This window comes from Chelonia mydas, chromosome 9 (genome assembly GCF_015237465.2).
Source record: "Chelonia mydas isolate rCheMyd1 chromosome 9, rCheMyd1.pri.v2, whole genome shotgun sequence".
NCBI lineage: Eukaryota > Metazoa > Chordata > Testudines > Cheloniidae > Chelonia > Chelonia mydas.
The window spans coordinates 91,097,944-91,124,001 of NC_057855.1; the positions used below are offsets into that span (position 1 = coordinate 91,097,944).

The 26,058-nt window shown below is 40.1% G+C and overlaps 1 protein-coding gene across 10 annotated transcripts in view; it reads right to left on the minus strand.

Annotated features, from left to right (window-relative positions):
* Nucleotides 1–550: 550 nt before the first annotated feature.
* AFF2 (AF4/FMR2 family member 2) overlaps nt 551–26,058 on the minus strand; it is a 405,287-nt gene continuing 379,779 nt past the window's right edge. For all 10 annotated transcript variants that reach the window (XM_043522588.1, XM_037909514.2, XM_043522586.1 and 7 more), the window contains 5 exons: nt 23,401–23,472; nt 22,953–23,046; nt 19,890–19,939; nt 15,420–15,634; nt 551–9,879 (listed from right to left, as the gene is read on the minus strand). In XM_043522588.1, the coding sequence (XP_043378523.1) occupies nt 9,758–9,879; nt 15,420–15,634; nt 19,890–19,939; nt 22,953–23,046; nt 23,401–23,472 (553 nt within the window). In that variant the 3' untranslated portion in view covers nt 551–9,757. The remainder of the gene's footprint in view (nt 9,880–15,419; nt 15,635–19,889; nt 19,940–22,952; nt 23,047–23,400; nt 23,473–26,058) is intronic.

The following is a 26,058-nucleotide window of genomic DNA, read 5'->3' on the forward strand; positions in this document are numbered from 1 at the left end:
TCACGTACTACGTTTATCTCCTGAGAGCTTTTTCAGCTCTTTTGAGCTGCTATTCTTGGCACTGAATCCTTGGGCTATTTTGAAATGAGGCTATAAAGCCTGGCGTTTCCGGGTCTGGGCCATGCCTAGTGAGCCCCTGGGATGAAACTCACCCCTGTGCAGAAGGCCAGTACATTTAAGTGCACCATTAAATTTGTGCGTAAGCCCTGTGCTGGTTGTCAGCAAATTTTGAAAGTCATTTCTTTTCAGACCGGTTGCTTAGCCATTTAGGATTGGGTGGGGGTAGACAGAATCCTTTCCCACCATCCTGCGGGTGTTCCTGTGGGGGTGTGCCATACCACTGATCTTGCCAGAAATGGCATCAGCAAAATTTAGCTCCACACTATTGAATCACTTCAGTTCTGCATAACGACTCAAATGAATTCTTTAAAGATTAAAAACAATGAAAACTCTCCTGCAAACAGTGCTTACCAGAACTCACAGTTATTGTATCCTGGGAGAGGAATGAGAAAATAGCTTAATGCAGAATAATTTATAGCTATAAAATGGGTTACATTTTCATAAAAATTTTATTTTACTGTTTTTTTTAAATAATTCAATGCACTGGCAGTATAATTAACCCCTCTATGAGAGACACAAATGTACCAGTTCAACCAATATTATTTATATAGAGACATTGTGTTTAAAAACAACAAAAGTACATTTAAAATGTTTGTACATAAAGTATTACTGTTATTTAAGAAGGAACAAAATGTAAACAAAATGCATAATTGTGCAACACATTGGAAATACAAAGCAAAACAGGCAGGATACAATTTTATACATATAAAGCAAAAGAAATCAAACCTTTATAACTATACAACATTTCAGTAATTGCTTGACATTTTAACAGTTACCTTGGTCTGTACAAAACATCTTAACTTATACGTAAAACTTTACAAGAATAACATGCTTGTTGAGAACAAAGACACCTTGTGGAATTGCAGCGATTATGGATATGATATTTGCACACGCACAAAAAAGGCTAGTTCAAGGGTAAATCAAAAGTAAGAATGCAAGCTAAAGGGGTATTTAGTAAATTACAATCTAATTTCAATGGCTAATTGAGAAGAACATCAAGGTAGAAGTTAAATCCGACTTTGGTAGGAAGGCCAAGAGGTCTTCATGATGTCATAGTGGCCAGTAACCAGAACAGAGGGTATATAAATGTTCCTGATATTTTGGTTACTTCTACACATACAAAAAAAGCACAAAAACAAACAAAAAACCCCAACAAACTCAAAAAACAAATTTGAGCTTTTTGTCACAATAGTCAGAGATGGAGGTGAGAAATCACAAATTTTTCTAGACTAATCCCAACACTAGCAGGTAAAAAACAAGACATGTAGAAAGAACAAACATCCCTTTAGTTTGCCATTATTACTTTTCCCATACGTTAATTATCTTATTCGGTTTTTCAGCAACCAGAAAACTTAATCCGAACTGTACCATTTTAAAAACAATTGGGCGTGGGGTTGCTACAGCTAAAGTCAAAACACAAACCAAAAGATGGCTTGAAGATAAAACAAAAATAACCAGATCTCTAAATCTGTTTTCAAACTTTGCAGTGATATGTCCTAGGCCTCATGGACATTGATTTTTTTTTCTTAAAAGAGTATTTCAGATTCAGAAGAAGATATGCAATCCAGAGATGTCACGAAAATACACGAAGGAATAAAATATACAATTGTCTGTGGAATTACTGGGACTGTCAGTTTGGATAAAATGTACATCGAGTTTATGAGTGTCCTCACATGACATATATGGCTAAAATTAAACTCCTGACTGCATCCAAGTAACCTATTTAGGCCCTAATTCTGCCATCCTAATGATGAGCGGTAACTTAGTCTGCTTGTAGTTAGCTCCACTGATTTCATTGGAACTAACTGTGGATTAAGGTGCTCAGTGTAAGTAAGAATTGCAGAATTGCGCCCTTAATACATATTTTCAATGATTTTTAAAAATACAAAATTTCATTTGGCTTAGAAAATACACTTCAACCCTCTGAAATGTCTTTGAGCAGGAGTAACAGATTCCATCTTTATACTGCGAGTATTTACGCAACATTTGAATGTATTTGCCATTTTTCTATGTAAGCTAATGCTCATGCCAGGAAATATTTAAACTGAGGGGTAATGAAATTGCACCATGCCTTTTAGTTCAAAACAAAACAATCTGCAGGACTAGACTGCAGGCAGAAATTCACCTCCAATTCTTTTAGCAGGGATTATCTGATGCTTTAACTATTAGAAAACAGCTTGAGTATATATTTGTAGAGCTGCACTTAATTCACACAGCACAGGCTGTAAAACTATACAGGCCCCGTTCAGGCTGTGTAAATCAGCTCTGACATCAATGGAGCTACCTTGACGGAAGGCATCTGGGGATGTGGCTGATGACTTTCAGAAACCTACAATCGTTGTTCACGTCCTACGTAAAAATCAGCAGGGGAAGCGCAGAGTGAAAATTTAAACGACATCAGACAAAACACAGGACAGCACTAGCTATTGAGTTATTCTCGGTTCTGAGGGTACTTCTTCCAGGCTGTGTGGTCTAATGTGGCTTTACAAAGTACTCTAGATTTCGTTGCTTTGCAAAGTCCATTTCCTTACAGACAAAAAAGGAATAGCTTCATTAGCATGGTCAATAAACAAGAAGTGTGATGATAAAGCTTTGGGAGTTCCCCTGCACAGAGATATGTTGGCCAAAAATTAAAAAAGGTTTGGGTTTATGGGCCAGAGCCTCAGCTGTGTATATTGGAATAGCTCCATTGAAATCAATAGAGTTGCACCAACCTACATCACGTGAGGATCTTGTATTCTGGTTTTTCATGAACCATAAAAAGAGTTTGCTGTTGCCAGCTATTCAGTTAATTGAAAAATTCTGGAGTAAATGCATCCTGCCAGTAGGTCAAATCCCTGATGTTCTGCCTCACACTTATATCCCACTGAAGTCAAAGTTTTTTTACCTAAGTAGGGGCTGAGTACATTTATGGGCTGGTCACAGATCAAATCTGCTTACAGTTCCCCCAGTGTAGATCTAGAGTAACCAAACTGAACTCAGTGAGTCAGATCCGACCTAAGATTCAGTGAAAACTGGTGGTAGCTCCACTGAAGTAACTGACTGAACCTAGTTGAGGATCTGGTATAATGAGCCCAATGTTGATCTCAATCACTCCATTATTAAGTGTAAAATAAGAACAGAATTTGGACCAGTGAATTCCATTGAAGACATTTGAGTTACTCTAGATCGCCACTGTTGTTGGTCAGAGCACCATTTGGCCCCCAGTATGTAATGTGGGATTTAGCCCTACATTGTAAGTAACATTTCCCTAAGTATTTTTTATAATGAAACTCATTTATGAGCCTGATGCTCTGATTGATACAGGTCTAAATCAGGAGTAACTCCATTTAGGTCAATGAAGTTACACCAGTGCAAAACTGTTGTTATTGAGAGTAGAATCAAGCCCCATATGGGGAGTAAAGCATTGTTGGAATTTGTTGGAATGGAATTTGCATATAGTGGAACTCACGTTCCAGTAAAGTAGAATTAAAGACCCAAACTGGTTCACACACAAATCCAGCTCATCTTGCTCATTGGTTAATATCACTGAAATTAATGGGACACAAGTGTAGATGTTCAGGCTCCGACTGGAGTCTGAGCTCTGGAACCCTATGAGGCAGGAGGCTCAAGTACCCTTGTGATCTGCAGCTGCTCCATAGTCTGGGGGTAGGGTGGGGGTAGGGGCGGGACTTCTTCATCTACCTATGCCAGAGGTACCCAGGCCACAGACTGCTATGTGGGCTGGCTTCTGGGTCCCTGGAATCAGTCCTTGGTGAAGTTCTGTGGGGGAAAAAATGACCTTGCTACAAGAAAGTGACTGTAATGACAGTATTAGTGCACTGTGTCACGGAGCCAACAGTAAGGCAGGTTAATTCATCAGACTGGGCTGAGGTGCACAAGGCCTTCTCATGACATAATATCACAGCCGACAGGTTTCATCAGGCATATCAATAATAATAAATCCTCTTTTCACAGATGTACAAACAGGTCAAATTCAGAAAGTCACACTCATGAAGTCATCCCTTCTTCAGTAGGTTTCCAGTTTCATTAAACAGTGCTTCACGTTTCTGCCATACATATTTCTATGTACCCTCTGATTCCAAGGACAAATCATCTTCATGGTACTTCTTATAAAGTATCTTCTGACACAGTAAGGTTCTCATCTAACACCAGTTTTACTCCGTAACGCCTTTTGTTTGCAATGGCACTCACTTCTGCCAGTGTAAACCTACCGAGTCACATTGGTCTACATGCTGCGTGAGAGCCAAATCAGGCCCTTTGACTTCAATGGATTCAAACTGGTGTGAGATCAGAATCAGGCCTGCTGCTATCTGAAGACCGCCCCAAAAATACATCAAACGGCTTTGAAAAGTGCTAGCTGAAATAAAACTGTCCAGAGTAAAACTTAGAGATAGGCTGTGTAAAAGACCCCCAAAACATGACCACAACTGAACTTTAATCAGGGAAAAACATTGGTTGCTCATTAGGAAAGTTAAGATAGTGAGGAATATAATGATTGAGCACTTAGCCTATATATTATTAGACAATACAGAGTGCCTGGATATGATTTTGTGTCTATGGAGCTTCTTCTTATTTATTATTTGCATTATCATAGTGCCTGGGAACCTCAGTCATGGACCAGTACCCCAATTGTGCTAGACACTGCACAAAAACTGGACAAAAAAACAGGTTTTCTGTTTTGGAACTGTAGGAGGGTCAAGAAATGGACCTCTTCCAGTCCTAACATGATTTATCTTATTTGCCTTTATAAAAATCATCTCTAGAGGGCACACATTTGATCATTAAATGCTACATAAAGTAAAACTTGCAAATGGGGCAAGGAGCTTAAGGATGGTGGAGTGGCCCTTATTTTTAAACTTTCTTGCAATCTTTCCTTCTCCAGAATGCCCACCGAAATACAATAAAATCAGGTAGACTTGCTAGCAATTCAAAGGCCCTTTCATGTGCTATACCAACATCTCTGCGGGTGGGGTCTGCACAGCTGGATTATATGCACACAATATGTTTAATATGCAATATTATGGGTGTATTGAGACTTTTTTTGCCTTCCTCAGAAGTATCAGTCACTGGTCACTGCTGGAGGAAGGATACTGGATGGCCTGGTGGTCTGAGCAAGCATGGCAAATACTCCCTATGGTATGCTGATGGAATATGCATATAAGACCTGATCCTTCACCATGAAAGTCAATGGGAGCTTTGCCATTGATTTCCATGAAGGCAGGATCAAGCCTGTGCAGATGCCATTGCTTTCTACTGTATTTCAGTTTGCTTGGGACAAGAGAATGGGGCACATTATCTGACTGGGGGTAAGGGCCTTTTTCTACAGAGGGACACATTAATGTCCCCGCTACCACATAAAAGTAATGCTTCATCAAGGAAGCTCACTGTTCACTTCCTTGTAACTGAACTTTTCTTACATCTCCAAACAGTTATTAAAGGTCCCATTGTTGCCACTGAGCCTTTCAGCCTTTTAAGCTTTCTTTCCCTGAAATAATAATTTGTTTAAAAAAATAGAATTAAATACCCACAAAAACAACATGACAAAAATATGTCCTTCAAAGTAGCTAAAAGTTGGTCAAAAAGTTTTCAGGGAGGAATATCCTAAAAATCTTTGAATTTAGAAGCACCCCAGAAATTAATTTTAGCTAAAGGTTCAGAGTTAACATCTTATATACTAACCTAGGATGTGGATCATTTTGTTTCATAAGAAGGAACCAAAGCCCTTGACCTTGAGTCTTTTTAAAGACAACAGACCTCCCCTATCTTCCTAATGAGGTCACCTATAAATAAAACAATCAGTATTTACACACTGAGCTTATTAAGTGACCAAGAGTCCAAAGGTCATGCAACAGCAAGAAGAGGGCCAAATTCAACTCTGAGAAACATGCTAGGAAGGATGCCACCAAATGCTCCCAACAAAATGACAAGCTCAACTGGAAAAAAATAAAAATCCAGATTAAAAAAAAATTATTTAAATAAGCAAAGCTAAAGAAGTGTGAACAATGAACCAAATCCTGCAATTTGTATTCGGGTCCAAGCTTTCCCTACTTGCAAAGGAAGTTTTCTTGAGTGAGAAGTGCCCTAGGAAAAGCTAGCCCTATATTTCAGGCGAGCAACTGATGCGACCATATGAGGCATATAGTAGCTCTCCTAAACTTTCCCCTCAAGAGCATCCACTACTATGGACCTCAGTTCCTTAATGAACATCATGTGTCTGGGAAATACATACTGTTCTCAGAGTAGGCACAAGGCCATACCCACCATTTAAGACCAATGAAGCCCACCACAAGGTGTGTAAGGACCTTGCTTGAGCGCTTTGGACTTTGCTGCACCGTCATTTTGCACTGATGGATCCCCGATATTTTAGACTTTAGTCCTTAGCCTGTGTGTTCCCTTTACCATAGTGCTATGCATATTGATCTAAACATCACTTAACATGCCACCTCTTGCAATGTTTGGTGTCTTTCTGAAAACCCAGCTGTAGGTATCAGGAACCTGCATGAGCATTCCAGCTTTCATTAAAAAAAAAAAAAAAGGATATTTCTAGTTCTCATGGTTATGGAGGGAAGCTTGAAAACATGACTTGAGTGTTGCTTAAAGACTCAGAAACGATAAGACAAATAAAAGGAACACAAAATATGCTATGAAAAAAACCTCATGATTTTGAAGACAGCCTCATAATTTTGGGGGCCTCTCTCACGATCTTTGACAGGGTGACAGAGAAAAAGCCCAGGCAGATACATTATCTCCTCATACATCAAAACTCTTCCCCTTCAAAACAAGCAAACAATTTCATTCAATGAAATCTACTTGAAATGATAATTTAAAGAGTAAAATTACTCCATGAAGATGCCATGTTGGCATTTGAAAGGTGATGAATATAGTGCCTGTAAAAGTGCAATAATCCTTAATAACTAACCCAAAAGAAGCATCATCCCCAGGGATAAGAAGGTAATTCACTCTCCATGTTTAATTTGTTTCTAAGCTGCTTTTGAAACAAGACCGCTGAATAGTATGTTGGCTTGTGATCCTAGGCTTGACTGCTGGACTTCTTATAATTGTGCCATTGATTCAACATACATTTCAAACTAAGTCACAGGAGGCAAAATCAGGCTGGCTAATTCTCTAAGCTGTCTAGGTAAAGGAGATGTGAATGTATGTTAAATTTTGAGATAGGCGTCTGTTTACTACAAGCAACAGGGGAAAGATAATACCCTGACTCGGAGAGGGTAGCTGATTCTTTGAACAGTCATGTCTCTGAAGATTGTATTTCAAGATATATATATAGCCTTCGTAAATCCATGGCAAGCTAGGATTTCAGTCTACGTTAAAATAATAAGAGAGAACAATGTTCTTCATTAGGCTGAATAGTTAGTCAATCCAATAGGAGAGGCCTTACAAAGAGAATGGAAAACGTAGGTCACAACCAACCCATCAATACTTCAGTTCAGTTATCAGAAACACCGACGCTCATCTGTTAAATAAAAAGCTGCGTGTTTGAAAATCACCCTCTTTTTATGGTTATGAAGGGTTCTTGATATCCTGGTTTTATTCATTAGAGAAAGGAGCCAGAATCAGTATGATAAGTTCTTTTGGATTCATGTTTCAGCCATGTTACCTGAACCCCTCAAAGAACAGATAAGGGTACGTTGCTTACTTTCGGAACAGGAATGTAAAACTAATCCAGGATGTGCATGTTCTCTCCTTTATAGACTACCCCATCAGCATGATTTATCTAATGGTATACTTCCCACACTGGCTACATTTACAAGACCTCGTTGTGGAACAAAATATTATGATTTATAGAATTTTTAAAGGTATTTATTAATAGGAGCTAATACACAATTGTTTAAAAAGATAAGTTTATCTTAAAATATGGATTGGGCGCAATCCTTATTGGAAACGTGTAAGACCTGTTTTAAAAACCTAGCAGTCTGAACCTTTTAAATGCAAATTTGTCCTATTTATCTGGTCACAATCCAGTTAGTAGAATCCAATATCTTGTCTGATTAAAGGATATACAGGCTTATATATCAAAAGGAAATTACAATTAAATAATGTCTGGATGATACTTAATACACATGTCATGTTATTTCAGTGAGATGTGACCCAGAATGATATTTACATTGCCAGGAGGGGTTTTTTTTGTTTATATAAATGAAATTTACAGTTTGATAAGGTGTGCCAGCATTACATCAAGAATGATATGAGGCCATTTAAAGTCTTGTAAATTACCGATATAAATTCATTTTGTTTTGTTTCATGCACAATTGCTTCCTGCAGGGCTGCCACAAGACCAACGCAGCTTATAAGGAAAAAAAAAAAAAGGAACAAGTGAATGAAATGGTCTAATTTATTCAAGATTGCTTTGAAATTTTCTCTGAATTGTCTCATGATTATGCATGCGTTAAAGGAATGGTCAAAATATGACAGCATGGGTAAATAAAAATGGAACTTGGAAAATGGGTAATTTGGAGAATTGGGAGACTGAAGTATTCATGGCCATTATGAAGCAAATATGTTGCTTTTGGGTAAATCTAGTGATTGCCTTTAATTTGTCATTGTTTTCAAGAAAGTAAGATAATACTGTCTGCTTCTAATGCTTGGAAATCAACAAAACAGGTGTAAATTAATGCCCCAGGGTGTTGGAAGTGCCTCAGCAGCAGCCAGTTAAAATGCTAGCGAATCTCATCAAGAATCCATACTTTCACATACAATATCAATGTTTATAATGTAGCACTCCCGTTAACACGTGCTGTCACTGAGTCGCTATGCAAGAGGAGATTGTTTGCCAAGAAAAATCATGGAGGAATATTTGCTTGAGACCAAACAGTAGGACAGAAAGTTCACTGATTGAGTACATGAATGGTAAGTAAGACTATGAAAGCCAACGTTTTGAAATTGCCTAATCAACTGCCTTGTTCTGCCCACTTAAACTGGTAAGCCAACAATAAAGAGAAAAGAATATCAAAACCTCATTGCGTAGTGTGGCATCTTTCTTTAATCATTCCTCCCAATCTTTCATCTCTTGACACCTTTGGTGATTTTACGCTACATACCTATAAGATGTTCAGAGCCCTTTTTTAGAGATCAGGCCTTATAAAGTAGGAAATCTTAGCAATAAACAGTTGCAGGTAATGATGCCAGAACTAAGCAGTGAACAGCTTGGCTTGGGTTCAGAGGACAATTCTGAGTGAATGGCTATAACTTCTACTAATTTATTTCCGAAGAGAATTTTCATATATACCCTCATATATTTAAGATGTTTTGTACTATTTCTCAGGAATCCATATCTTCTCAAAGTGCTTTTTTTATTTTCACTTGAAGGCAGTGTCGACTTAAAACAATACTGCAGGGAATGTACCGTTCCATAAAGCACATAAGGATAAGCAGGATCCAGGAGACGCAAGGCATAGAAATTGTCAAAAATGATTAGATGGTACAACACATACTGCTCTTGAGTCATAAGTTCCATTTATGGTGACTTCTACTTCCAATAGATAAGATATCAAAAAAGGCAATAAAAATGAAGTTACATGAATCAAGTTCCAGAAATGAGTGGAGTTCCACCAGTGATCGTCTGTGCGCTGGTAGAGGTAGAAGAATGGGGATGTTGTGAAGAGGGCAGCAGTCACTACAACAAATGTGCCTCCATGCGGAGCCAGTGAAGTCCTTGTCGAACGTAACGGACCAGACTGGTCATACTGCTGTGTTGTGTTAATGGTCCCATGACTGAGTCCAGGTCTACAAAGAACTCTGCAACACAGGAAATGGAGTCATTGTTTCAGGTAACTATGCAGAAATACATTAATTAAGATTATTTCACGCTCAGTGGTTATGAAGCAACTCGTGAGTTCTCAGACGCTCATGAGCCTGCAGACCTAGCATACATGAATGACTCTTGATAAGATATCTCAGGACTGTATTAATGTGATTCATAGATTCACAGATTTTAAGGCCAGAAGGAACCACCCTGATGACTTAGTTTGACCTTCTCTATAACACAGACCCCAAAGCACCGCACCCAGTCATTTCCGCAGCAAGCCCATCATGGCGGCTTGGACTGTAGAACATTTTTTAGAAAGATAACCAGTCTGGTCTTCAAGACTGCAAGTGATGGAGAATCCACCATGTCCCTAGGCAAGCTTTTCTAGTGGTTAATTACCCACACTGCTAAGTGACATATACAGTATATGCCATCTCACAAACCTTCCTATATTGTATATATGGAAAAAAAATATATGGCATGACGTAAGTAAAAAGACTTCCCCTTATACTACTACTTGGGGTCAAACTGTGATGTCGGAGTTGAATACCCACCCCTTTGAATATTATAATGACACAGAATTGACATAAAGGAAACAATGTATTCAGAAAACTGGCTTGTGTTGCCAACAGTTATAAACAGGCCATTATATATCACATAATGAATATAAACCACATAACAAACGTACATTGTGATACAAAATCTGTCTTGCTGAAATTATTGTATTGTAAACTATCTGTCTTTCTATGAAATATATTACATTTCTATATTGTTTTCAGTTGAAGACCTCAAAATCTTTTACAAACTGCTACAGAAACTACAGTATACACTGTGCTTGCTGCCAAAATGCAGCCACCTCTGGAGTGAAACTGTGGCAGCTTCTTAACACTACATAGAGCTTATATGGCAGGAGCTGAAGAATAGTGAATGCAATTGAAACTGCAAGTTGAAACTTTAAACAGGCAGAATATCCAAGATGAAAACTGGCTAGAACATTACTACAGCGTTTACTAGTGCTCGTGTTTTGACTCGGTTGGTCTTGATTTTCTGCTGTGTGTGCCAGGTTCTCAGTTGTTGCTTGCATGACTGAAACAGCTGGGAATGAGCAGTGATTCTCTTACAGTACCTTCACCTAGTCATCAGAAGCTACTCTTGAAATGATAGAGGCTCCTTTTCTGCAACTCACAACAACCTCTGTTGGATCTGTTCCCTCCTTGCAGCTTCTGGTGTTGTGGCAGCAGGAGGAGCCGAGAGAGAGAGAGAGGTAGAGACACCCCTTGCAGTCTCAGCCACCCACTAGCCCTGATCATCTTCAGCCACTTCAGGCCCTCATAATGGGTGAGTTTGGGGAGTATGGCAACAAGGAAATGGAAATACCCGAGGGTGAAAGAGCTCCCGGCATTGGGACGCTACCCTGAGAAGGGGAATGAAAGCGAAATATCCCACAAAGAGCTGGACTGCTATCCTCGATCCCTACTCCATGAAAACGTCAAATTTAGGAGTGGGCCTACAGGCCATCTCTAATTACATCAGGGGGTGAAGGAAAGAGTAGAAGGCCGTGATGTTCCTCACCCCACAAAGAAAACAAGTCTATAGAAGCTTTGAGATTGACTTCAATGGGCAGGATTTCACCCCATGTTCTCCCACCCCGTTGTCTGTCTCATCTATTCAGACTGTAAACTCATAGGGCAGTGGCTGTCTCTCAGAGTATGTATGAGTATGATCCTGTGTGAAATCCTAGATATGTAGTTGGGCTGGAGGTGGCTACACTTCTATTATTAGCACGCTGGCTGGTTCAGAGTTGGTGTGAGTATGACCCACACTGGAAATCACACCACCAGCTTCAGCATACACATACCCTCAGTGTGTTGTGTTCACCATGCCTAGCATAATCAGTAACTACCATAATGCCAATGGTAACTAATAATCACAATAAAAAGTGGTCAAGACCCCTTGGTATCATCTCATCTAAAACAGAGTGATTCCCTCAGCACCGTGCCATCTATCCCCTAACACTAGGGTTCTGAAGGATGGATGTCGGCTACTGCATCACCATAGTACTGCTTCCAGCATCTGAGGGCTTCTTGGAGGTCTTCTGTCCGTGTATTGACCCAGTCTGATCTTGATCACCTAAGCAAATGAACTCCCACAGAAAAATGATAACAGACAAAAACACGCTATCACCCATGGGCAAGCACTTCTCATAAATCGATCACTCCATACCTGACCTTTCAATACTTGTCCTCAAGGGAAACCTGCACAACACCTTCAAAAGCTGAGCCCGGGTACTTAAATTCATTACTCTGCTCGACACTAAAACCATGGACTCCACAGACACTCACTGGTTTTATGGCTCATTACAACAGTTGGGAACACATACCACTGCCTGTTAACCCTTAATTGCCCACTTCATTTTAAGTGGGCCCCTGCAGCATGTGTGACCCCCTTATGCTTAATCTAATTCTCAATTGCCCACTTCATTGGAAGTGGTTTCCCACAACATGTGTTAACTCCTTATGCTTAACAATCTGCCCCAGCTAGTATTTCACTCAGACACTCTGTTTCCTTTCCCCGGACCTGAAGAAGAGGTCTGTGAAGCTCGGAAGTTTGTCCCTTCCACCGACAGAAGTTAGTCCAATAAAAGATGTTACTTTATCTACCTTGTCTGTCTCACATCCTGGGACCAACATGGCTACAACAACACTACAAACAACTGAATCACCTGGTGAGATAAGACTGTATCACAGAACAAAGCAGTATGGCCGGAGGTAAGCATAAAAAAAACTTAGGGATATCACCAGGTATGTAAAGAAATGGCAACTAGCAGGTACTTTAATCTTCCTTCCTGTGTCTTTTTCCCACCAAGTGAAATCAACAGAATTAGGAGTGAAAAAATCCAGAGTCTTGCCAACGTTCCAGTGATCTGCATGACTGTATATTCAAATAAATAATAATTTCTTTAAATGTCAAAACTAATTTCCGTTTCCCAATCTGAAAACACGTATCTAGCATGCTACAAGCCGAAGCAACTAATTAAACCTATATGAAAGAACATTAGACTGAAATTTACTGGATCAAACAGACCTAAATTGCTATAGATGTGATAGGTTTCTCCTTGAGGGAAAAATGATGCAATGTGTATTAAAACAGCCCTGATTCCATGATACTCAAGTAAGGGTACATCTACGCTGAAAAGGGGAAGATGTAGTCAGCGAGGGAGCCTGTCCCACAGAGAAGAATGAAAATATGAAACACCTGAACTACACCTCCCATGAAGCACATTGGGGGCACTTCCAACTGGAAATATTTCAGATTTTGACTGTTCACCAAAAATTTGAAATTTTCTGCAGGGAAAACAAAACAACCAGCCAACCAACCAAACATGTTTTGATCAGCTCTAACAATAACTTTTGTACAAAGCTTTGAGATCTACAAATGAAAACCACTAATAACTATTACTATTGAAGCTAGTTTTCATGAAATTGTTATTTCTCATGTTGAAATATTTTAATTATTTGCCCGTCAAAGACATTTTGTCATGCAATATATTGAAAACCTGTAGATTTCAACAAAAGTGGCTATAGTAGAAATCCTTATATTAGCATTATTTTTTATTTCTACCCAATTTTTCAAATTTTAGTATAACAGTGTTCAAGTATGCATTTTTAAGCTAATATTTAACTAGAAAATATGTCTCTCTGCCCAGAATGCAAAAGAGGACACCATATGAAGTGCTGTAAACTTCATTTTTCCCTTCAATGACTTCTCATACCAAAATGAAATGAAACAGCAACACAAGCTATGTGTCCACTGCAGACTGAAAAAAGGAAAGAAAAGGAAAGAAATTTAAGACTAGGGGCTCAATCCTCTAAATCCTGCTCATGTGAGAAACCCTTACTGATGCAACTAGTTCTACTAAAGTCAATGGGCCTACTCGTATGAATAGGGATTACTCTCATAAGGCATTTGTAGGACCAGGCTCATTTGAACATAAATCAAAATGAGAACAAAGAAGAGAGTAGGGCATAAAGATGCAGAATGAGATTCAGCAGCTTCTTCCCCATCCAGCTCGGGGACTGATAACATTTGCTGGGTACATTTTCTGTCTGCTGGCTGAATGCCCGAGCTATTTTGATTCAATATCAAGCAGAACATTTAACAACTCCACAACACACAGAGCTAATTACATGATTATTGTCATCTCATTCTCCTATCTGAACACCCTTCTGCATTGCCACTGATAAAATTCTGCAGCACATTTGAAAAGGAATTACTTCAGCATGTTTTGAAAATGGATGCAACTACAGAAAAAAATCCCAAATGATTGCACTGCTAGCAAATTTACTAATGTATATTAACACCGGAAATGGTGGGGAGGCCTGGACATGTACTTTAGTATTGTCCCTGGTTCTAGTTATCATTCAAAGGTAGAACACTTTAAGACCTGACCCTGCTCCCACTAAAGTCAGTGGAAATTTGCCATTGACTTTAATGGGAGCAACATCAAGCTGCAGGCATCTATATAAGATATTATTCTGCTCTAACGTGATGAGCAAATTATGAACAGAACATTGCCCAGTTAGGCCCTGTTCCTGCACTAATGAAGTCCAGGGGAACGTTGCCATTTATTTCAGTAGGAACAGGGTGGGACCTGAATGATGGTCTATGGCTTGTCCCTCGTGAGCCGAATTGAACCTTTAGTTACATCCCCTTCCAACTTCATTGAAGTCACTATAAACCAGCCATGAACTGCTTGCCAACACTGCTCTGAGTCAACCATGGTAAAGACTTATGCCTGATCTGAATAAATTAACTGAATCACAGACTGATCTTAGGAAAACCAAGGTCATGGTTTCTAACAAACGTGTCATAATCAGGCTCACAGGTGAACAAATAAAACATCTAAGGTTCACTTATTATCCTAACTAACTTGTGAGTCATCTTTACTGGATGACGACAGCAATATGAAAAGAGCCTCAGTACTCTGCGAGAGGCTGAAATGGGGAACGTATTCACCGACTCAGAAGCAGGCATCACTCGGGGCACAATCTTTGTTCAAAAAAAAAAAAAAAAGGAGGACTTCTGGCACCTTAGAGACTAACACATTTATTTGAGCATAAGCTTTCGTGAGCTACAGCTCACTTCATTGGATGCATTCAGTGGCTGTAGCTCACGAAAGCTTATGCTCAAATAAATGTGTTAGTCTCTAAGGTGCCACAAGTCCTCCTTTTCTTTTTGCGGATACAGACTAACATGATTGCTACTCTGAAACCAATCTTTGTTCAGTTATTTGCCAGCTGCTCTTATAACCCACTGTTCAGTGTGTGTTACACGGCCCCCTGCTGTGCTTGATACACAGATGATATGAGTTGGCTACTATCCCCAACAAGGGGACTTGGTCCATTTGCTCAAACTGTAGAGGCTTATTCTCTGAGCTCAGGAGGTCCTGGGTTCAATCCCCAATGATAACTAAAATAATAATTGCATTTCAGCTACCAAAATAGCAAAAGGAAGAAACTGAACAAGTCACCTTTGTTCTCCTTAGTCAGTTTGTCGGCCATGTCCCAGTGCTCATAGCTCCGCAAGACGTTGTTGGTGATATTTACATGGCTGGCAGCCATATGGTGGATGCGCTGGGGGATGGTGATGGTTCCTGCTGATGAGGACCCAGCAGTGCCGGTACTGCTCCCTACAGAACTGACTGGAGATGGACTGAGAGACATGGGGGATGGAGTCTCTGTGCTCCTGGAAAAAAGAAAGGAGAATTGTTCTCATGCACACGTCACTTCATTTTAGGGTGACCAGATAGCAAGTGTGAAAAATCAGGACAGGGTGTGGGAGGTACGAGGCATCCACATAAGACAAAGCTCCAAACATCGGGACTGTCCCTATAAAATCGGAACATCTGGTCACCCTGCTTCATTTCTCTCTCCAGCAGACTTGGAACCTTAACATCAAATCTAGACCCAGTCCAGAGGAGATGTTCAGTGATGATCTCCTGCTTTACAAGAGAGGAGAGGTTTATAAACTGGGACTGACTGAAATTAAAAAAGGGCTTTAATTCCCCCCACAAATGAACCTGTTATTTAAAAAAAAACCTCTGACAAATATAGCAATCTTTCAGAGAAAGAAGTATCTCATAGCTGTAATGATTTTTCTACTAGCTGCCAGAAGCTGCTATTGGCAGTTAGAAAACACTCAGTGTACAATATTGGTTTATTATTATCAAAGAATTCCTTGGAAACCACAATGACAATTTGCTACAAATACAGTCACCACAATAAGCAAAGTGCAATTCTTAAAAGCACCCCACAGAGCAGTATTAGGCACTCAGGGTACTGTACAATTATGAATATCTCTATAGGGTTCTTTAAGGCTTGCTATGAAGATTTGTTTCTAATTGCCAGCCGTTCATCTGCACACTGTTTTATAAAGAGCAGTGTTTTAAGTTACCTACTTACTGCAGCACTAATGTTCTCATATAGATTTTCTTTTAATTCTAACACCAGCAATTAGGAATCACCTGCTGGCTGCAGGCAGCATGGAGGTCATCCACTGCAATCTCACATGTTTAGAACTGTACAGCGCTGAACGCTCACACGCAGCTCTTCTCCTTGAAAATTGGTCTTTTTTAACACGATTAAGGGTTCCAAAAAATCTCCTTCCCCCACCCCTCATTTGGAGCCAAACAAATGCATAGGATTGCCATAAAAACAGTTTAAATACAGGCTGAATTGCTTCTGGGCCCCTCGGCATGGAGGAAGGGGGCCAAACTTTGCAGAACGGGGATTCCATGCCCCTTTCCCTGTCAGGCAGCGATCACTGCTTCAGCTGTGGAGCAGCTGAAAGATCGCGCTGCTTCTGTTCCACCTGATCCATCACCCACAATATTCTTTGGAGAGATTCCTATTGACTTTAATAGGTGCTGGATCAGGCCCTATTTATGCATGGGGGTAAGGATATGTGAAGAACACCCCACATCTCGCACATACTGGCTGCTGCCAGGTAGCTTCTGGACCAGAGGAACAATTTGCCCCAACGGAACGGAGAGAGGAGTTGAGTACTGGTGTGACCTACACTGTACCTACACATTTCCTAACCCAAAGGGAAGAAAACATCCTCCTACTGGAGTATGATCGGTAACGACTCCCCTGGCTGAGCTCCATAGCATGAGACCCACATGGCATCAGCAGTTAGTAGCTATTTGCACAGCCAAGGGGTTATGTTGAAGGGTATCCTGCAGCATGAACGTTTTATTTCTGAGTCTCCAAACATACTCCAAACAGCATCTTTAATGTACAGAAGAGCTGAACTACACTTGATTAGGTCTGGGAGCAGTTAGCAATCATACAATATCCAAAGGGACCGAGAGTATTTCACTAAAGCCACTTAAAACAAGCTGACGCACGTCAGCCAAATGAAGTGCCTTGTTCATCGGATCTAGCCTGTTGTGCAGGGGAAGGTGCAGTGCCATTATTACTGTGGCAAGTCTATTAGATCTCTCTATCCTTGTGCTTATTGCAGCTGAAGTGAGGAAAATTTCTGTAATGAAACCAGGGAAAATTTGTTTCACTGCCAGCCTGGAACTCGGGCCAACTTTGCAGAGGTTCACAACCCTTTCAGCAAAAGTGGTCTGAACTTCCAGGGAGCAAAGCTGAGGTTTTCATGGCTTTGAATCCTGAAATGTGCTTAATTGAGTGTTCAAAACAAAGCTCAGGTGGGCTCCAAACTCACACAAACTGAAAGTAAAAAAAAAAAAGCCTGCAAAGCCTCCTTTGGACCAAAACTGTGAGCTGCCCCTCTTAGGTATTACACACATTTGGGTACAGACTGGTATAAACTGGTCACAAATAAATTGAGGTTGGCAATTAGAAGGAGGTTTCTAACCATCAGAGGAGTGAGGTTCTGGAACAGCCTCCGAATAGCAAGGGATGGTGGGGAAGGGATAGCTCAGTGGTTTGAGCATTGGCCTGCTAAACCCAGGGTTGTGAGCTCAATCCTCGAGGGGGCCATTTAGGGATCTGGGGCAAAAATTGGGGATTGTTCCTGCTTTGAGCAGGGGGTTGGACTAGATGACCTCCTGAGGTCCCTTCCAACCCTGATATTCTAGGAGAATGGGATTATATGCAGGGGACTGGACTAATGACCCAGGAGATACCTTCCAGTCTATGTTCCTCTTCTTGTCTGGTATCAGCTGATATGTGTGATTTCTCCTGCTATGGTGACTCCATGCCCCAGAACCATTGTTTTTGCAGTAACACATGTGAACCCTATCACATTACTTTGTTACAGGGTGGAATGTGATATTGCTCGTTGCTCTGAGGACCCAATCATGTAACTTCTAGGTGGTATAGGGCCCAGCTATGGGTAGGCTGTATCATTGTGGCTGAATTTCTTTAGTATGTCAGATCACATATACAATTTTAACAGTAGCCTCCTCACATTTTGTTCTTATTATGTGATAAAAGCTTCTATCTTTGAATAAAAGAAGGAAGCCGGCATTGCACAGCAGATGCACTTTTACTCACTCATAGCTGCAAGACAGTCCGATCAGTTTAGGTGTCAAATGGAAGTGATAGCTACCCAAATGCTGGGCGGCAGCTGATCATGTTCAGAGGCTGGGCAAGAATTTTCTCCTTCACCACGGAGTCATAGATTTTTATAGCCAGAAGAGACCATCATGATCATCTAATCTGACCTCCTATATAGTGCTGGCCAGAGAATTTCATCAAGTGACTCCGGCATCAAACCTGTAACATCTAGCACTGCACAATTTGCACATCTGGAAAGAGACCAGATATAATGACCAGATGTGGTGTGGCACTCATATATTTCCTAACATGTCCCCCCAGAGAAGTCTAATGGAAGTAGTGGGTTAAAGTGCTGCAAATACGTTTGCGCTCAGTGGAGTTACCAGGGTGGAAGCTGGTGCAGAATTTGTCCCACACGCTGCACATTGGTGGGGGGGAGACTGGAGTCCCTTCTGGAATAAGCCTGTTAATAATGTCATCATGCCTTGTCTTTCCATACAACTATTATTATTTATTTTAGTCACACTTACTATGCGCTAGGTGCTTTGCAAGCATTTAAGGATGATCTCTGCTCTGAGAAGCTCACAATCTAAAGAGCTTTAATATAGACTGAATTGTTTTCATTTCAGATGCCTGTGAAGCTCTGGAAGTTCCCTTACATCTGCTCACTCAGGGTCTGCTTACTCAGTGCCCTCTTGGATGGCCTTAGCCAGGATACATCCACACGTCAGAGCTGCTTCTGTAGCACACCAGTTTGCCCATTTAGGGGGTGTTATACTTGTCTCCAGGTACCAGCTAGCATTTGGTCCATGAAATGTGGACAAGTGCAAGCTACTGATTTTGTCTAGACTTGCATGCATAGCCCTGAACAGGGAATAAGAGGAATCTGTGTCACAGAGTACAATATATATCATGTGCGAAAGTAAGGTAGCAATGGTAACATACCTTCATTGACCATCAGATCATAATTACATTACTGTGATTTTATACTGGAGGTGAGGGTGTTTTAGCATTAATATAAAGATTCAGATAATTGGCAGACTAAGTGCCTTCACATTTTCACCACTATTACGCCTTCACTTTTATTAAACAGCACTTACCATATATCAATGAAATATTCAATGGTATTTCATTACTGAACGAATCATTGAAAAAAATCACTGCAATGGAGGTTAACTTTACTTTGGCTTCTTGAAATGACATGGTACTTGCTAGCTAATTAACAGGTATTTTTATGGCCCTCATTTGGCTTAAAGATCAAACTATCAAAGAATTTGGTACCAGCCCATATGAACTTTTCAGTCCTGCCGCGTGACTGGAACGTGACCGCAAATTGTGTAAAGTTTTAGTATGATCTAAGAGCTGATTTTCAGCTTTGAATGATGAATATAACAATCCCTCTCCTCCACCCCATCCCCCCACCGTTAACCGTGTATTTCCATGACAAAGTACTGAGTGGCAATACTCACTTTCCATTGCCTCCCCAAGGAGAGGGGGCCTGGGAGGCTTTTGAAGAGTTCTGCAAGAAACAAAACCAAAAGGTAAATACGGGAGATAATTCTCTGTTGGTTCAGGAGGAGATGCTAGTAAGATTTAAAGCAGATTAATATTGATTACAAGACCTGGTGCTTCCTGTTTTAGCTGCAGGAGCTCTGGTGCATGCAGAATATCTGCCCAACTTTACTATCTCATAATAAAATAGCTGGTTGGATAATTAGTAGGCTCCAATCAGGAGTGTGAAAGTCACTTGATAAAAGACTCGACATACCAAAACTCCAGTAAAATCAGATGCAGTTCGTAAAGAAGTGGTTTAATTATCCTTATCTAAAATTTATTCTGCAAAGTAAGCTCTTCAAAGGCTTTTCACCTTCAGGAGTATCTGCACGCTTTTCATCAGACAAAGGAAGCTTGGGGGTTTGATGTTTGGAATTAGGGGAACCTATATGTTGTAGGTGAATGTGACGCAATATATATACACAACATGAGGGGACGAAAAGAGTCTGATTGTCGGGATATGAATGAAGTCCCTTGCTTTTATAGTGTGTATAAACACATACTTTCCCTACCCATTCTCTCTTTTGTGTTGGTATAGCACCTAACATATTGCAGGTGCTACCACAAGCAAACAAATAATAAAGCCTAGACTTTGCTAGCTTTATTCAGATTAGATAGTATCTTATTCAGCAACAATTCCCATTAAGGGTGGTAGAATCAGGGCCTTATTTATCTAAGATGAGTAACAAGTTGCCTCTGTCTATAGCGACTGTATATATTGCTTTTCTTGCAAAGATTTCAAAAGGCATTCTGAAAATTCAATTACGCTTCACAACACCTCTGTGAAGTGTTTGAATTATTATTATTATTATTATTATATCCACTTGATTACTTTCATACTCATTTTGCATGTGAGGTCCAAGGTCACAAAGAGAGTAAGTGGTAGCCAGGAATAAGACCTTATTCTCCTGACTCCTCAACCATAGCTTTCAGAAAATATTGACCAGACTAGATAACACCATCCAGCAGAAAACACTGGTTTGTTTGTGTGGTCTTTGCATTTCCTTAAACATGTCAACACTGAATGGAATGGCTTGGCTTAGATGGTGTGTGTAGTGTATATTTGTGTGCATGTCCACGCATGTGAAGGAGAGGGATCATTGAAATAATCTGGAAGGTCTTCAAACCATGAAAAAGCAGCTTTGACATTAGCTCTCCTGAATGTCAGGAGAGTGCTGTGGGTTAGAGCTGAGTAGAAAACAGTTTTCCCATCCCATGAGAGTTTTTGAGATTTTGAAAAATGTTCTTGTCCCAAATCAGGATGAAAAGAAAAAAAAAATCTCAAAAAAAAATTGAATCGGGTCAATGTTTCGTTTTGTTAATTTTAAAACATGGCATTTTGATTTTGACTTTTTTGTTTTTTAAACATTTTTAAACATACATTAATTTCAATTTCAAGTCAAAAAGCCATTTTGACCTGAAAAACCGAACTTTTTTTGTAAAAATCAAAATGAGACATTCTGACAATACTGAAACTTTTTTTTCCCTTTGTTTTTTAAATAGTAAATTTGTCTAAACGGACCCTGTCTTGCAAGCAGTTTTGGTTTTGATAAATCTGTATTTTCTGATGAAAAAAAGTTCTGTCGAAAAATTCCTGACCTGGTCCCTGTACTGCAGGCCTAGAAGGGTGACCAGATACCCTGATTTTATAGGGACAGTCACGATATTTGGGACTTTTTCTTATATAGGTGCCTATTACCCCCCACCCCATCCCAATTTTTTCACACTTGCTCTCTGGTCACCATAAGACCTAGTGAGTCACCTTCCACACTGAAAAGTGTGCAAAACTTCAATCTGAACAACAGCTTTGTTTAAAGGCCCAACCCATTTAATAAAAGGCTCTGTACTTCCCCAGCTGCCCTACTGAAAACCTTCGAACCATGCTTTCTTTGTGGCAAAGATAAAAGACAGAGAGCATCACGTAGCAATAGGAAAGTCATATTTTGTTACTATTTCTCTTTCTTAAATGTGAGTCTCCTAGACTTTGAATACAAAGAGAGCCTGAACATACAATTCACGCACAGTTCAAGCCTGTTTTGAGTGCACATTTACCCCATTTTACACTAGGGCACAGCACCTTCACTAGATGAAGTCTCTCTTTTGTGTCATTCAATCTGAAGCTCTAAAAAAACCACTTCTGAGATTTTTTTAACTGCTTCTCAAAATATGGGCTTGATTCTTATTTATTCTAAATGCACTTTGCTCTGGCAGAGTAAAGGGACCTTAAGGTGAGAGTAAATTATATTTACATGCACTTTAAGTTTCCTTTACACAACTAGGGCAGGGTAAAGTGGCCTTTTTGTAAAAGAGCATCAGGCCCAAAGCCTCTTCTTAGAAAGAAATGTTTAAAAAAATAATTGTCTACGGTAAAATATAAACTATCAAAATTTTCCTTCAGAGCCAGGCTATTTTTCCCCCAAGAGACAGTAGCCTAAATTCAACCTGGAATAAGTCTGAAGTAACTGGGAATACATTCCATGGAAGATTCTAGGCCAGTGAACGTGGGGTCTAAGCCCAATAAAGTCAACAGGAAGGCTCCTGATGACTTCAGAGGGCTCAGGATGAGGTGCTGACCAAGGAATAATGCCAGTAAAGTTACAGGGAATTGTCAAGTGCAGAAGTGGTGAAAGTCAGATCCGAATCAGGCCAGAATCAGTATGTTGGTCGGAGCATGGCTGTAGGTTTTGACTAGGGTGACCAGATAGTAAGTGTGAAAAATCGGGATGGGTGGGGGTAATAGGCCTCTATATAGGAAAAAGCCCCAATTATTGGGACTATCCCTATAAAATCGGGACATCTGGTAACTCTAGTTTTGACACAGGATCAATTCCATTCCCTCCTTACAAACATCCTGCCCATGTCTCCCATTGCAGAGGTTAAAGGTGGGGCTTATGTAGTGCAGCGTGAGTTGCATGAGCCCTCAGTGCTGGGATGAATGTCATTCTGTATCAGCATAAATTAAACAGACTAAAGATTACCTTAAAATATTCCATCAGAGATCTGGAGTACTTCATAGCATGGTCTTTCTTTAGTTTAAACATTCTCAAGTAGAGGAGTGATAAGCATCGGTAGCTGCAGTATTCAGGAAAAGATTGTATTAATTCCATTGCTTAATGAAACCTATAAACTATAAAACAAAAGCTGATCTATATTTTGCAGTCTCTCTTCCAAAGTTAGATTGAGAAACATAAGCAAATGGAGAAAAATAAAAAAAAAAATGCACAAAAGCATTAAAATCCTATCTTGATAACAGTATAAATTAGACAAATAAATGTTTAGTCAGCTGCTGAAGAAATCCATTTGTTATCCTTTAATAGTTTAATGGAAAACAAGAATAATGATCTTGTGTAAGCTGCTTAAGTAATTCAGTACTTTTAAAGTCCTCTAGGATTTTAGCTGTTTCTACATTGTTGCAATGGGACTCACCATAAAACTGCTAGTTTCTTGTCTCCTTCCGTGGCAGAGGAGCCTGTGAAATTCTTGAGTCTCATTGCATACCTTGTAAGAAAGGTGAGGAGAAGAGGAAATTGGGCATTAAGATGCTTCGAAGAAAATTGGTGACACTCTGAGAAATAACTAGATCCGCTTCTAAAACTACAATAAATAATGACCACAATGTTTCACAGTAATGGGATGAGTGTAATATTCAACAGAAAGCAACACTTAAAATTTGGAGGACTAAAGTAAATCATCAGCCCATTTTCTGGGCCAATGAGGTGAATTATTTTGGAGTGTGTTAATGCTGCCAAGATAACATTACAGCCAGCACTCTGGGGTGACAAACACTGTATTAGTTTGCAATGAGTGCTGGCCAAAAACATAAGGTCTCAGTCCTGTTTGCACTGAAGAGGAAAATAATATACAGCTAGGTTTTACATTTAATAGTGTGGGGTTTGAATAACACCTTCCATTCCCACTCATAAATGCCTCTGCAACGTCTTTAAAATATTTATATATGAAGTGGTATTAAATAAAGGAAAGGTCATGTTCACAGCTTTTTAAGTTCTTAGCCCCATTAATTTATGATGCTTGTATATTTTGTCTTTCCTTTCTATTTAATTGGTGCTGTCCAACATTTGGGTGATAAAAGGTTGAGCATTCCCCCCACCCCTCTTTTTTTAAAGTTGCTTTAACGGAGTACACGCCATTCCATGCATTTAGTCTCTTGAAAATCAATTCATCGCATAAAGTCATTGTTCTGAGCCTTAATGCAATTTCACAGGTACTTGTGTTAGAATAAGTAATAGGGTTCAGTGTTGCGTAAGAAAGTTTTAAGGTATCCAGGCAGTCTTGATGAGTTCTCATTTACAAGGAGGTAATGGAGTAGCAGGCTGCACTGCTCTCCTGCTGACACCCCTGTCATCACGTCCCCTTATGCTCTCCTAGCAAGGCACCCTTTAGCTCCTTAGCATTCTGTCTTCCATGCTCTTTGTTATTGCTCCAGTCACACTGAATGAACGTGGTCAAATGCAGAGATGTGTTTCTCTTCAGGATTTGCAGCGTTAAGTTAGGGATTTTAGTGTTACAATTAGTCTATACACCTCTGAGAGTCAGATCTCTGACATTTTGAGTCACTGTGATGCTCCACTTGTTTTCGCAAATAAATGACTGCTGCAGATACCCACATCTCAGAGCAGTTAAAATGACTGGAATAGATAGAACAAGGGTCTGCCTGGAGAGAGCATGATGATGGGGAAAAGTAACGTAAATCTCTTCTACATAGTATCCAACTGTAAAAATCTATGTTGAAGTTACATTAAGGACCACTTTTTTTAAAAAGGCACACATACAGTTTCACACCTCATTTGCACCATTCCCCACTGTGGCATATGCAAATCATGTATTTGCATGTCCAAGTCACCATGCTTGCAGTTAGGGTAACTTTGTGTGCAGATGAGGCTCAACCGCTGTATGCACAATTTTGCACATGTAGTTTTGAAAATCAGGCCCTGTGCGGCTTACTGAAACCCACATTATACGGTTAAATCATCAGTGCTCACTGCTCCAGGATTCCCCAACTCTCTTATTTTGTGAAGAATCACACTGTGTGAATCTCTTAGAGTTCTGGTGAGTCATGAGCAGATGAACAGGGGTTTACTTTTCTGACTTGTGGAACCATTTGTCATTCATAGCTTCACAGATTTGAAGGCCAACAGGGACTATGATGTCATCTAATCTGATCTCCCGCCTGGCACAGGCAACAAAAATAGAATTTCGTCAAAGGATTCATGATCAACCCCAATCATCACCACAGGGGCGGTGTTGCTTTAAAAATGTATATGAACACAACACACACCAGTGGCCCTAAGAGTCTCCTCTTTCTTATGGGAGGGATGTCAGGGTGCATCCCAGAATCTGGAAAGGGTGAAGAGTAAAATTCCTAGTCTATGAAGTCAACTGTAGACATCGGCATGGAGATCTAATTTACTTGCACAGAACACAGGTTCTGATCCTGCACTATTAAAGTCAATGGGGGCTTTGCCATTGCCTTCAACATGCACAGGACAAATCCTTAGACACTAGGGTGAAGCGTGCTACAGAAAACCCTAAGATAGCTAGATAGAACCACTCAGCTTTGCTCCACACTCCTCCAAAACATGCAGGCTACTTATCAACAATTATAATACTTCAGACATAGCACGTTTCAACACTAGATCTCAAAGTGCTTTACAAAGGAAGTCAGTAAGATTACTGTCATTTTACAGATGGGCAACTGAACAGATTTGCCCAAGGCCACCCAGCAGGCTAGTGGCAGAGCCAGGAATACAACCCAGCTCTCCTGAGTCCCAGCCCAGGGCTCTCTCCATTAGGCCACGCGCCCTCCCTGACATACCACTCTCATGCCATTTGAAGACAAGATAATGCTATTGTTTACTTTTTCACACCGTTTTGTGCTTATAAACTACATTAAGTGACCCACAGTTAAGATGCAGGCACAATGGAATGAAGCGGGGAGACTGGTATAGCTTTAATTCTTAATTTCACTGTTCTTCAGGGTTTAACACCGACCCTAAATGTTGTGTGAACATCATTTTTGTGGCATAATCTCTTTTATTGTTCTTCTTTTTAACAAGTGTTGTATGT